This window comes from Ammospiza caudacuta, chromosome 3 (genome assembly GCF_027887145.1).
Source record: "Ammospiza caudacuta isolate bAmmCau1 chromosome 3, bAmmCau1.pri, whole genome shotgun sequence".
In the NCBI taxonomy this organism is placed as follows: Eukaryota; Metazoa; Chordata; class Aves; order Passeriformes; family Passerellidae; genus Ammospiza; species Ammospiza caudacuta.
Window position 1 is genome coordinate 15404474 of NC_080595.1, and position 14080 is coordinate 15418553.

The 14080-nt window shown below is 38.3% G+C and overlaps 1 protein-coding gene across 1 annotated transcript in view; it reads left to right on the forward strand.

The window, feature by feature from the left end:
* The window catches only part of AFTPH (aftiphilin), a 39464-nt gene extending 26089 nt beyond the window's left edge, over positions 1 to 13375 (forward strand). The window contains 5 exon segments of the mRNA XM_058801775.1: positions 680 to 740; positions 2280 to 2310; positions 2312 to 2451; positions 6364 to 6487; positions 12190 to 13375. Of these exon segments, the coding sequence (XP_058657758.1) occupies positions 680 to 740; positions 2280 to 2310; positions 2312 to 2451; positions 6364 to 6487; positions 12190 to 12334 (501 nt within the window). The 3' untranslated portion in view covers positions 12335 to 13375.
* The last annotated feature ends 705 nt before the right edge of the window (positions 13376 to 14080 follow it).

A 14080-nucleotide genomic window follows, 5' to 3' on the forward strand; every position in this document is an offset into this window, starting at 1 on the left:
GAAATCAAAAGGCAAGGATGGGCTCCCAGGAGGAGTCAGTGTTTCCAATCTCCTCTTGTTCAAGCATTGCTGCCCATGGTTAGTATATAGATCAGGATTAATTAACTGTGAAAGGATAATAACTCACAGGACTTGTATTTTTAAAGGGGGTGGAGTGGAGAGGGTGTTGATACTTTGTCCCTCATGTGTGGAGATTGTGTTTCTTAAGAGCAAAACAAACCAAAAGAATGATTGGTTGTTTGATGATAAATGATATATATGATCAAGACAAAGAATGGATGCACAGACAGCTTTCACTGTTCTGAATTTGCCCTGTAATTGTGTATACATAACTATTTATGCTAAGTGCCTCATCTTCCATGAAAGTAATAGTTTAATTTTCAATGTTGCCTTAAGGTTTGTTATTCAATTCATGTTTTAGTTAATTTGCAAATCCTGCTTGAGTTAGAAGTTACTTAATCTGTGCTGATCAGAATTTAATGGACTTCCTGTGGTAGAGGAAATCTACTTTGAATCTGTAGTGCATATTATGGAAAGACACACCTCCCAAAAGTTGGGGCTTGATCATTTAGTTGTCTTTTTTAGTGTTTAGACGCTAAAGAATCTGTTGTTTGAACTGCTTTGCATTGTTGTAACCTGAACTGACTATAAAATCTGATTTCTGACTTTTCAACTCTAGGAATCTCTACCACCTGTCCAGTTTGACTGGAGTAGCAGTGGCCTTACTAACCCTTTAGATGGTACGTCTCTCCGTAGAGCCTCTAGCACCAGAGCTAGAGATAAGAAAGCTACAAAGTTCAGACAAACATCTATCTGCTGATTATTTTTTTAAGATATATACACACACACATATATAAAAATATATATATTACTTATTTCTTACTCCTAACTTTGGAAATTCAGGCTTTCTTTCTGATTTACAGTTCCCCTGTGTGAAGTATTACATAGTTTGAAAAATACAAGTTAAGTATTATTTTAGATTCCTGCCATATGCTAGTGACACAGTGGCAATATTAACACTTCATTACGTATAACTGCAGATTATAATGAAACTCTGAACAAATGAGCATTTTAGGTTGATGAGTTTTACTTCCTAAAAGTATTTTTCACCAGTCAGCTATCTCTTTAGACATCCTCTAAATGACAAACTTCTGTAAAGTGGCTACTTCAAAGCACAATATTTTAACCACAAACTGTTTGCAAAATGTACACTTCCTGAGCTGAAAGTTTTCAGATTTAAAGATAATTTTATATTTCAAAAATGTGACTTCATTCATTATCACTTTTGCTTACACTAAAGAGCTAATTATAGCTATTATATTAAAGAGGTAGCTACAAACTTATTTGTATCTGTAAATGTATATAGTTATCACCTAAAAGACCCTTCACCTATGTCTATTTTAATAGCAAAGTGAGTTGTGCCACTGCCTCTAGTGTCAGAAATGTAAGTGCATGCAGAGGAAATAAAACAAGTTCTGGAAACTTGTTTGACTGACAGACTAGAAACCTATTAAGAAACTCCTTTACAAGGAGCCTTCTGACAGCAACTGATTGATGACACAAGTTCAAAGGCAGGCTCAGATAAAGTGCATCTCTTACTGCACTGGTGTTGCCACACTGTGTTGTTGCAGAATGTGTGGGGTGTAAGAGTTTGGATAGCAATATCATGGTGCTGAAGGAAAGCCTGGATGGACCCTTTTGCTGTTGTCTGGTGTCTTACTACTTCAGTCAATCATCATGCTTTCTTTTAACAAACAACTTTAAAATGTATCTTGGTTTGATTTCTGTTTTAGTGCTAAAGGGGAACAGTATAATTTGCCAGTGAGGAGCTGGACATAAGAGTGGCCTTTGTTACCTAGTGGTCACGCTGCTTTAAGATAATGATAATTTATAGCTTAAAGCTGCTAAATAAAATTTTGAATTTTTTTTTCTTTTTGTTCTTTGCTAAGTTTTCCTGATGAAAGAATGGCTTTCAATTTCAGTAAGGGGAGAAAAAGCCCATTATATTTTAACTGTCAATTGACTTATATATTGTTTCCCTTTAACTGATCACATCTCTCTCTCTGGGTCGTGCTGGTTCTCTTTCATTTTTAGATCGAAATAAATATTTATATTTTAAAGTTACTAGTGTTGATTTCCTTGCTGCATTGTACATGAGGAAATGTGCATTGAATTAAGTTGTTAACATTTTAGAAGGTACAAACTAATACTGTAAGCATTGTTTTCATGTCGATTTTTAAATTGCGTACTGAGTACTAATTATAACTTGCATGTTCAAGTGTGTGTCTTACCCCTTTTTACACATAAACCCCTCCCTTGGCTTACCTTCTATATGGCTGCCTACCAACACGGTCACTGAATTTCAAGCTAGTGGAGGTTCCACTCTTCTGAACCTTGATTTCTTTGGGCCCGTGGATGACAGTAGCTCTAGCAGCACCACCACAATCCCAGGTCAGCAGAGTGTTCAAACCACAACTGTTACGAATATAACGACTTACTAAAAGCATGAGCACATCACTTGACTTTCCTACAAACAAGGAGAAGTTTTACATTGCATTTCTCTAAAATGTCTCTCTACTGCGTTTTTCCTTTAATCTGTGTTCTGTTTTCTGATGTTTTGTATCGAGTACGAAGTATTTAAAAGGTACTGTCAGCTCTGTATTTGTCACCTGCTGAAGGAATGAATGGCTTTTATGCTCTTGCAAATAAGATGTTAAAACACTTGTTTCAAATGAGAAATTCCAGAAGTTAACTCTTCTAAGCACTTAAGGAAATTTGAAAAATGGTGTAGATGTGGCAATTCCCAAAAGATGAGGCTTGCTCTCTTCTCTGAGTGCCTCCAAATTACAGGATTATGACGATGTTTGGAAGCCATGTGTGAATATAAATTTATCAACCTTGATACGTGATAGCTCAGGAGGTCATGGGCTACTACCAATAATACAGTGAAAAAGGTGTTTTAACAGCCTTTATAATAGAAAAGAAGGATAGTTGCATGTTTGTGGGGTATTAGAAGTTCATGAATGTTAATTTTGAACCCAAAGCATTTTATCTGCAACTTACTCCCTTAAAAAGGAGAGGAAAACACCACTCTCTCCCTGAATAATGTGTGAAAGTAATTTAATTCATTTTTCACATGGTTTTTATATGCTCTGAGTATTTTGCACGAGCTTGTGAAAACCTACACTTTGAATAAATTCCTGCAGGAATTTCAGGGAACACTGGGGATTTTTTCTAGTGCATAGGTTAAATTGATAATGCAAGTACTCCTTCAATACAATGCCTGAAGCCATGATAATCAATTTAGTCACAGGAAAGATATTTTTCCTCTTAGTGATTTTAATTTTTAAAACCTGTTCATAAGATGTTTGGGGTCCTCCCATATTTCAAACAAATTATTATAATTATTATGGTATTTTTTCTTTTTAGAAACACGCTTTTTTAGTTTTAAAATCTAATCACTGAAAGCAATTTTATGGCATGGCAATCTAAATGACTTTTTATTCCACCCTTGAGAAATACCATTATCAGATGAAAGAGGGCAGATTTGTCATGGAAGTGACAGCTAACAAAAGGTGCTTGAGTCCTACAGGTTTTTTTGTGTGTGCCAAGTCCACTGCCACAAGTCACCAGTGCCCATTACACCTATTATTGCTTGTGTAGTTGGGTACGTGCATTATTGCTTGTGCAGAAGGAGTGCACACTGGAAGGTGTTACTGGAGGAATACTCTGTTGGTCTTTTATTGCATTTTATTTTTTATGTTGTTGTTTCATCAAGTTACAGGTATCATCTTCTATGGTATGCCCTATAGTGCCTTTTTTTTTTTCCCCTTCATTTCTTTTGGTTTGGCTTTGGGTTTTTTTTTCTTACTGACTTGTTTCTGGGAAAGTCATTTGTTTCATGGCTTGCAGCTCGTGTGTTTGTGTGTGTGTTTAGGAGCTTTGTGTGGGGTTTGGTTGGCTAACTTTCCTTCAATATCTCATTAAGGTTTTGCAGTGGTTTACTTAAATACTCTCTCATCATCTGAATAAAGTGGAGAATATGCAACTCTTAAAAAATACATAAAATAAATGAAAGACAAATTGCTAGATTTTTTTTTTTTTTTTTTTTGCTTAAGGAAGATACTTTTTTCAGTAGAAGTTTATTCTTTCTTTGGATATTTAGTTTTACTTGCTATAGATTGACATGGAATTCTTCTCAGTCTGATTTCATCAGTACTCAAAATAACTTTTTAATAAAAATTTTCATTCCACATTATGAATAGGGAGTTACTCATTTCTTATATTTTCCCACAGATTTAGTGTATTGTTTTATTTTTCATGTTAGTAGTTTAATATAAATGCAGCTGAGTAAGAGGTGCCTAAAGAGCAATAAATTGAGCAGTGACATCCCAAGACAGGACTGTAAATGGCAATATCTAAATGATGTAACTTCCAAGGTTGCATTTAATGTTTGTTGCAGAGTTGCATGTCAAAGGGCTCCTTCCTTCAATTAGCTTTCCAATTTGTACCTTAATGGGATCTCGCAGGCTTCTGCAAGTCAAAGTGTATTTCTTCAAGGCTTCCTCTCCCTGATTGAAAGTGGATATTTTATGGAATATTCAGGCTTTTTCCTATTTCTAAGTTCTGTAAACATCTGACATTTCTAGAAGTCTTGGTATACCGGTCTCAGGATAGTACATATTTTGATATTTTGCATGGAACTGGATCAAATCAATTGTGAAAATCCAGATATAAAAAACCATGTGTGTTAAAAGGACAGCTGATTAATTTCTAATCAACTCATACTATGTGAAACAAATCTTCCACATCCTGCAACTTAACCAGATGATTTTCTTTATTTCACATTTTGGTCAGCTAAGTTTCCTCACAATAAAAGAAGAATTAACTTGTCCCAAAAGGATAAATGGTCAAGACACTGCTTGTGGAGAGCTCATGCAAAGCAGGTTTGGGGATGATTAACATCATCTCTTAGCACTCACAGTGCTGCAGTTACTGGTGGTAAAGGCAGGACAATAGGCACTGTCATTTATTTCTGGTAATCTTTTGGTGTTTCAGGAATACTTCTAAAAGCATCTTGATCCTGAGAATTAAACTGGATACAATCATCAGCAAACATTAATAAATGCTGGTTTTGTATCTGGGAGCTGCACAGGAGCACCAGGTCCCAGTATTTGCAGTGTTTGTTCTGCAGTAGAGTGAAATGCTTTTGTGTTGTCCACACCAACAGGCACAAGTGTAACACCTGTTTAGCTCAGAGGTGTCTCTGAATAAACACAGTGCTTATGAACAGAAATTCTGTGCTGTCTTTGAAAAACACCTTGTGAATGGCACATATGCATGCTTCATGAAACCTCTGAAGCATAAAATATCTGAAACTTTAACTAGGGAAGTATCAGCAATTTCAAATGCAACAGAACTTGCTGTAACAGTCTTTCCTCTTGATTTATTTTGGTAATTCCAATTCCTAGAAGGTTTTTAAGAAATAGTATGTAATATTTAAAAATCCTAGAGGTGCTTCCTACTGAGATGTGATGCTTGATACTAAACAGATAGAATTTAGCTCATACATATATATTTTTTGCATATAGCTTTCCATTGTTTGCAGTGTTTTCAGAATGACCTCTGCTGCTAAAATTTGAAATCCATTTTCAGCAAAAGTGATGTCAAAATTCAGCATCTGACCTCAGATAACTGAAGCTAGAAATTCAAGGCTGAAACATTCGGATTCTTAATGCCATTAGAAATACTTAGGAATAGTTGAAAGTTGAAAAGGGAGCATAGACTAAAAGTTTTGGTGGTCCTGTGCATATTAGTATGTAACTTTTTTTTAATGCCATTCCACTTCTGTGTTTCATAAAAGCTTCTTTTCCTCACTTAAAATTTTAAGACAACCCCTAGGGAAAAGCCAGATGCTAAATGCACTCTATTGCATGCCAGTGTTGTTTGTAATCTCTAGGTGAAGAGTTGGTCCCTGTTAACATGCAGTGTTCTTTTAATACAGGCAGTTGAGTTGAAATAATTGAAACAATCTATTTTTGACACAGCTGACATTTTTATAGAGGTTTCACTCTGAAAAGTCAGACTGTTGTTTTTTTTTTTACTCACAGACTGAGACCTCGTATGCCAGACTTGATCCAAGGCATGTGTTTTCTACTACAGCTGAAAAAGCTGCTGAAAAAGGATGGGGAGAGAGGATGATGCTTCAGAAACACAAACATGTTCTGTCATGTTCTTTTCATGTATCTTCCAATTATAAATGATTCAGATGTTTACAGAAAGCAGTCTCTAGCAAGTTGGTCTGTGACTAATTATGACTTGACTTGCCTCCAACCATCACTGATTGTTGTTTTATACTATAAGGTGTGGATCCTGAGCTGTATGAATTGACAACCTCAAAACTGGAAACTTCCAATGCAAGCAGCAGAGTGACTGATGCTTTTGCAAGGCTCATGTCCACAGTGGAGAAGGCAAGCACGTCCACAAGGTAAATGCTCTTCATTGCACATTATTCTTCTGTTTCTAAGGGGGGTGTGAAATGTGAGGTGTGAATGTGTGTGCAGTTTTAGGGCAGAAGCTCCTGAATGATCAAAAGGCTTTAGATTTTAAATCTGAAGTTCATTGTACTGTAGTTCCTATTTCAAATTATCTCAGAAGTCTAAAATGAGATGGGTAAGAGTTTATGAGCTGAAGGAAAAAGATCACCAGGACCTATGCTGAAAAGGTAGAGCCAAAGACTGAACTGGAGGAAGCAACTTTCTGAACATCAGAGCTCAGAGTGGCTCCTGAGAGTGGCAGGGTAAACTGAATCGGCTCAGTGACCTAGGGCTGACCCAGGAGACTCTCCTTGGTCTCTGTGTAATTTATAAATACAGAATGTTGCACAAGTTAAATGATAACAGACTAATAATTATGACTATATTTGTCCCTTCACAAATATTCCTAACACCTGTCAAAACTTCAGTGAGCAAACATCAGTTTAATTTTGCTGTTGCACCTTGAGAATTGAATGTGTAGTTGGTTTAGGGTGTCACTTCTGCCTCAGTGGAGCACACATGAAGTAGTTTTGTGCCTTTTTTATAGGTAGCATCTGTAGAAAGGCTTTAGACATCAAATGGCTTGCTTGAAGTCTGGGCTTTGATTTGGTCCAGAATCATCTCTCTATTTACAAGCTTGTATTCTTTGGGTTTATTTCTTTATGTGTGTCTTAGCAGTAGGGTCCTAGACTGTCTTAACATATAACTAATGCCTGTGCCCTTTAAAAGAAATGCTGAGGAGTCTTTACCAGGTAAAACATTGGCTTTTTGGAAATGTATGCCTCAACATGCAACAAGTGCATGATAACATATCTTCACTCCCCAGTGAGCCTTAGGGTTTATTCAGCACTCTTGAAGTGGATGTGTTTTCATGCAGCAGCCCTTAGGAGGAGGCACAGTCATGGTGGGGTGGAGCTGGCTTGTTTAAAATGACTAATTTGTAATTTTCAAGAGTTCTTGTCAAACATGCTCTTTTACTAAGAAAACGATCTTCCCAGTTTTCCTGCAGTGATAATTCTGAAAGTGAGCATGAAATCAACCAGCCATGAAATTTCAAGGGAGAACCAGTAGAGGGAACTCCCCACTTCCATGCTGATTTTTGGGTCTTCTGGATTGCTTCTTTTTCTATCCATGGAGTGCACATGCTCTTCCTGGAGATACTGTAGTGGAAGTTTGGCTTTCAGGAATTAGAAAACATAGTTACAGTTGAAATACTTTTGTATTATATTCTAAGCTTAATTTAAAAGTAACCACAGCAGGACATGCAAACTCTAAATGTATCTTTGTTGTATCTGCACTCTTAGATTTGTACCTTGCTTTAAGATGTCTTAGCTTTTTGTTTACAAAGGAACTTTGCTTAAGTAAGTGTTGACCCTCATTTTTCTGTACTGTTTTTTTGATATGAGGGGTTTGGTTTTTTCCTGAGTGCTTCCACAATGCACTTGAAATCTCTTACTTGTGCTCTTAAAGCTCTTTATCCAAATGTCAGAGCTCTTCCCCTGTTCTGGAGAGCATTGCTTGCCAGCAGGAACTAGTTCTAGATCTGTGATGTAGCATTATACCAGGCTGACACCTCAGACTTGGAGGCTAAGTTCAGACACACACAAGGATTTGCTGTTTTCATGGTTTAATACATTTTGTATGTTCTTATCAACTCCTAATTAAAAAAAAAAAAAAAAGTGCTTTTACTTCTTGATTTCATGCTCCCCAAAAGAAAAACAGTCTGTTTTTTCAGGCCAGAAGCCTTCTGTAAAATAAGAAGGTACAGCCTCAGCAGTATGCCAACTAGTGTGGCACAATGTTAGCTTTTTGTAATAAATTTGTTTTTCTTTTCAGTTTTATAAATTCTTTTGTAATGAACTGGAGGCTTTAAAGTAGGAGTGGCTGGGTACAGCCAGGTCAGTGAGAATGAGGTTCATGCACCAGCCTGGAAATGTTAACTATTAGACATCAATGATAACTAACTGAGGAAGACAAAATCAGTGGATTGGGATCACTTTGATGGCAACTTCAGTACTACTGAGGCTATCCCATGTCTGTTGGCTGAACTCAGGATCTTTAGGGTAAAGTTTAGAGTGGAAATACCACTGTTCAGCTGTGGGATGCCATGTGGAGAGTTGTCTTTGTCTAAAGTAGCCCTGTCTTTGGTTGCAAAGCCATCTCTTGAACCAGAAAGTCTGTTTCTCAGCAGGAAAGTATTGGGAGAGGAAGGAAACTTCCTCCTCAGCTTGAGCCTGAAACTTTGACAGCAGCAATAAATGTTGAAGGTCAGGGATCCAGAGCAGCATTCCGCAGAGTCTCCAGCCTTGCCTAGTTCCATAGAATTGGCAGAGATCAAAAGTTTATCTGCTGTCTTTTTGAAGGAAAGCAGAGCACTGATACCTTTCCAAGAAATGGCCAAAACCCTCATTTAAACTGGAAATACTCCTTGGGGATGATGTTGGATGGAGCAGGCTAACTCTTAATTACAGAGTGTTTTTAAAGTGCATTTCTCTAATCAGCTCATTGTTGCTGATAAAGCCTGGCCTTGCTGGTGCTATCCTAAAAACCCTTTGCAAACATGAGAGGTGACTGAAGCCCTGAAAGACTTGAATGCTGCAGGAAGGGGTTGGAATGCAAAACAGAACAGTGACATGCAAGTGATGGATGGACAAAGCATTCCCTCTTTCTTGCCTGATTTTCTTCCAGCAACTTTCCTGCCTGTAAGTCTGGTTCATTTCTTGTGGCTTGGTGTTAACATGCCTTTGAAAAGGAAATTTAGTGCCTACAGACAGAGAGGCTGGTACAAATGCTTGGGTAGGGGTATATCCCTCCTGTCCTTCTTGGGAGGGAATGTAACCTAGTGTAAGAAAAGAGATGGATGGGGCAAAGTGTGCTGTAGAGGATTATTTTGAAACCTCAGTGAGGCAGAGAGTTTGTTTTGATCCAGGGATGGATCCTTACATGGTTTTGTAATCAAAAGTTCTGATCCCAAAGCAGATGGAAACAGGAGACAGTACACTCACTCAGGTGTCTGTTCTTTGAGCCATGGCACCTAGAAATGAGGAGTGCTTGAGCAGGAGAAGCTCTGCAAGACTCCTCTCCACTGATCAGGGCTCAGGAAAAGATTCTCTTGGCAATGGGAAATCTTCAGCAAAAGTGGTGCCTGAAGTTAATGCACAGTCACTTCTCTTGCCTCTATTAATGGACATCACAGTTAATGGGAAATTTGCTATCTTTAATAGGTAAAACCTGTCTGCAGTGATGATGCTACTTTGTCTTTTAAAATTAGAGTTAGTGAGTAACTCTTTAGGGTTGTCCTGGTGATACTTGCTGCCAGAAGTGTTGGTTGTTACCCAGAAAGGGTACTTGTAGTGTCCAGTTTTGTTGTATTGCCTCTCTCCACTGAGGAATGGAGAATTTTGGCCATCTCATCCCTTTCTGCACTGAGGTGATTTCAGAAAAGGGTTTGAGTCTCATTACCAAGTGATTGTATCTGTAGTTCTGTCTTGGTCACAGTTAAGCAGTGGTTGCTGTTAGTTAGTGTTTTAGTGCAGTTAGTGTTAGTTAGTGTATGTTAGTGCATTAGCCTCTCCTGCTTTAGAGATACTTTTTACATTGCATTGGAGTGGATAAGTTATTGCAAAGGGGAGTGTTCCAGCCAGAAGGGGAGCAGTGGGTAACTGGGTGGGATTGACCCCTCCCTGGTGTGCCTGTTCTGCAGAGAGCAGCTGGCACAGCAGCAGTGGTGGCACTGTGCTGTGACAAAGGTGCTGCATGTGACCACAGAGGGAAAAGCAGCGCTGCCTCTGGGCCCAGCAGTGCCATTGCTTAGCATGCTGCAGAGGAGGAAGAGGAATATAAATAGCAAGGAGTGTGTGAGCTCCATCTAGCCTGATGAACAATTACAGGAACATCTCCAAGGCAGCCCTCTTCCCTTGGCTTCCTCTGCCAAACACTCCCTTGTTAGCTCTGAGTCCTTGATCATCAGGAGTTGGTACCTTTAAGGGGCTTGTGGTAAGTCATTATTAATAGTGGCACAGGCTACTGATAACACAGTGGTGGGTGAGAACCACATTTCAACAGCTCAGAGATAGTCCTTTGAGTGCAAACAGAGCTGTCTGTGAAGTTGTTAGAGGAGGCACATATTGGCTCTCTGCTTCTTCCTTCAGTAAAACCAGCACACAGCTTTGTTTATCCTCCAGAATTTGGTAATCTGCCTAGTCAGTAGCTCGTGAAATTCCACTGTAGCAGAGAAAAAAAATATTGCTGTTCTGTGAAGGTAAGTCAGATTTAGTGTTCAGGCTGCCTCATCTAGAGGACTTTCATTGAGTGGGGATTTCAGTGGCAAACAGAAGGGATAGTTCAGTGTCAGCACTGTGATCAGTGGTGATGGTCACCACAACCATCAGATGTCAAGGATGCATTTGACTCCAGCTCTTTTTTTCTTCTAGCTAAGGAATTCTGAGCTTCTGTGGAAGCAAACATGTGGCCCCTTGCTTTCCACTGGTCTCTGCTCAGCTGAGGAAACAATCCTCGTGGGGGCTGACAAAAAGTACATGCTGCTTCATGATTGGAGAGGACATTGCCCTCTCATGGGCTTGGTTTAATGCTTATAAATAAGACCAGATACAGAAAGGAGATTTCTGAAGTGCTCTAGGGAAAGCAATTTCTTTGGTTCAAGCATTTTGTCTCAGCTTTTATCCCCACAAAGATGAGGGAGCTTATTCAGTTGCAATTTCTTACATCATTACGGGATTTAGCAGGTGCCTTTTTGAAACTGGAATTATGTTTAATGGAAAACTGAGTATTTCTGGTAGTAGTCAGTGTTCTTCAAAGATAAGCCAGATATGTGTAAAGAATGGATATTTGGGCAAAGGAGGGGGGTCTGTAGCAGTCTGAGCCAGGCCTCATTTTACTTGGGAAGTGTGAATTTTTTGCATAATAGTGAGAACCAAGTGACATGGGATTCAGACTACTTTATTCATTTGTGCTCAGTAATTCTTGTGAATAATGCAAAAGGCAAAGTAAACCCTAGTGATTCCCAAACTGCTCTGTGCATCATGGCTGCTCATACTCCTGCACTTCAAAGCAAGTAGATACACTTATTTGTGAGGCACCTTCTGCTGCTGCTGCATCCTGAGGGGAAAAAGGTTTTGGGATCACAGTGTGGAGTGGCATGATGGGCAGTGTGAGAACACTCATGAAAACACAGCATAAGTGCTTTTTTATTTTAAAATTACTGAGAAGTAACTTAGACATTTCTTAATGTCCTTTTAAGATCTTTTCCATTGTATTTTTGAAGAATTGTACCAGATTTAGGTAGTTTAGAACCAATGCTCCAGCTGTTTTATCTGTAGAATATGGGCATTCAAGTGAGTCTCTTGACTCTTGAAGCTGCTAACAAAAAAACCTGTAAAAATTATCATTTGAATAGGACATTTTTTTCCTTATTGCAACAATATACACAGGAACATTTTGCTGACTCTCTCTGTTAACACATTATTGGTAGGCAGGTAGGTATTATAACATTAGACTACCTTCAAGGAGCTTGCAGAAGTGCCTGTCAGTGGGAGACAAGCTGACAGAACATTGCTTCAATCAGTGATTGTTTCAGTGATCCCAGGGTTATTAGGTACTGGATTAATGCACTTTGTTCTCTTCTTCCCAACAGGAAGCCTAAAAAGGAAGAACATCTTAGTGAAGAGGCTGCCAAGGTGATTTCTAGCCTTCCTGACTTAACTTTCATGCATGCCAAGGTGTTGATGTTCCCAGCCACATTAACACCTTCAACAAGCTGCCAAGAAAAGGTAGACTAAAGTGATGTGAATTGGACGTTTTCTATTGATTTTTTTTCTTCCCTCTGCGGGTGGCAAAAAGCAATCTTGCTTTAATTAAAAAAATATCAAGTTCAGATGATTTGTTGGTAAGCAGCACTAGAAAGGTATACATAGTAATGTATATTTATTTACATACTGGAGTCCTAAATTTATATTAGAGAAAAATGTAAATAATTGGGGGTAAATCTTTTTGAAGATCTATTCTTTTTGTTGTGCTGGGCTGTATACATTTATGTCTTTGTGAAATACACTGGTGGTGTCCTTCTTAAAAAACTCTTAAAAGTTTAAAAAAATCCTATAAACACATAATGAAAACCTCAATCTTCACGATCTGTGAAGTTGCCCCTTAAGACTTTCAGATTGCATTGAGCAACTTTTTCTTTCCTGCATATATTAAAATACTTCTTGCTGGAAAAAAATCAAAAGGTAATGTTGTCCCTTTTGTGGGTTTTTCAGTTATTGTTTCTTTAAAACCCAGTAATTTCTTTTGTGTTTTAACAAGCTTAAGATGTGTTCTTCCTTTTCTTTTCCCCCATCCCCTCCCCCTGTTTGATTGGTTGGCTGATCAGTTTTTATGTTCTTGAACTTCAGTGATATGGCTCTGTCACTATATAGCCTTTTGAAAGGTATGCTGTCAGTAATTTCTTGTTCCAGTTATGGATTACTGTCTAAACACTTGATTTAATTTTTTTTTGGTCATTAGAAGGTTGTCTGCTCTTAATCAGTTTGATTTGGAAAAGAAGGACCAAAACAATATGAATGTCTTACAATGAAATTTACCTGTTAAAAATTTTTATGTTCTATTGTACCACTATTCCTGTTTGATTTTGCACAGTGTAAAATGACATAATCATAGATTGCTATGGTTTTAGGCTGTATATACAGTAAAAAACTATGGGTTGTAAATGTCTGGGGAAATTCCTATGGAAAAAAGAGAGCTATGTCGAAGAACCTCTAAAAAGGTCAATATGCATGCCCAAGGTCTTTTGAGATTTAAGTGTGTAAATTTCCTTTTAGCTTACACAAAATAAAATAATTTAAAAGATATATATGTATACAGCTTGCTGTCTTTTTTTTACAGAATGTGTGCATTGCTCACTTTTCTGGTAGTGGTAAAATTGATGTGCTGTAGGACCTTCTGATTTGTGCTGCTCAGTCCCACAAACCACAAACCTGGCAGGGTCCTGCAGGTTTTCCTTCAATTCTCCTATCTCTTTATCATGTTGGGATTCAGTCTTTTACTTCTGTCTCCAATTTCCCTTCTGGCTTGTAGGGCAGTGTAGCTCATGATATTTAGGGTTAGAGACTTCTTCAAAGCAATTGACAAGATTCAGCTGTAAGAAACACCAGCTATGGTGAGGTGAGAAAGGACAGCTGGGTTTGCTGATTTCTTAGCTGCAGAAAACCAGAAACACAGCAGTCACAGAATTCTCCTCTCAGGTTAGCTCTGTAAACACCTCATCAGAGGGTCTCAGTGGAGGTAGGGCTTGGAGCTCTCAGGGTCTCTACTGCTGCAGGTAAGCCATGTTCTGGGTGCTGCTCTTTCTTGATGGTGCATGGACATGGACTCTTCCATGTCTTTATTATGTGCACAGCTCTTTAAGTGCTCAGTAGTCACCACCAGTTCATCACCTAACATCTTGTTCTGAGAAATCTCTAGTGTGGTTTTTTTTATCTGTTATTTGAATTCTTTATTGCCTGACAGCACTTGGGTCAGAGAAGCCT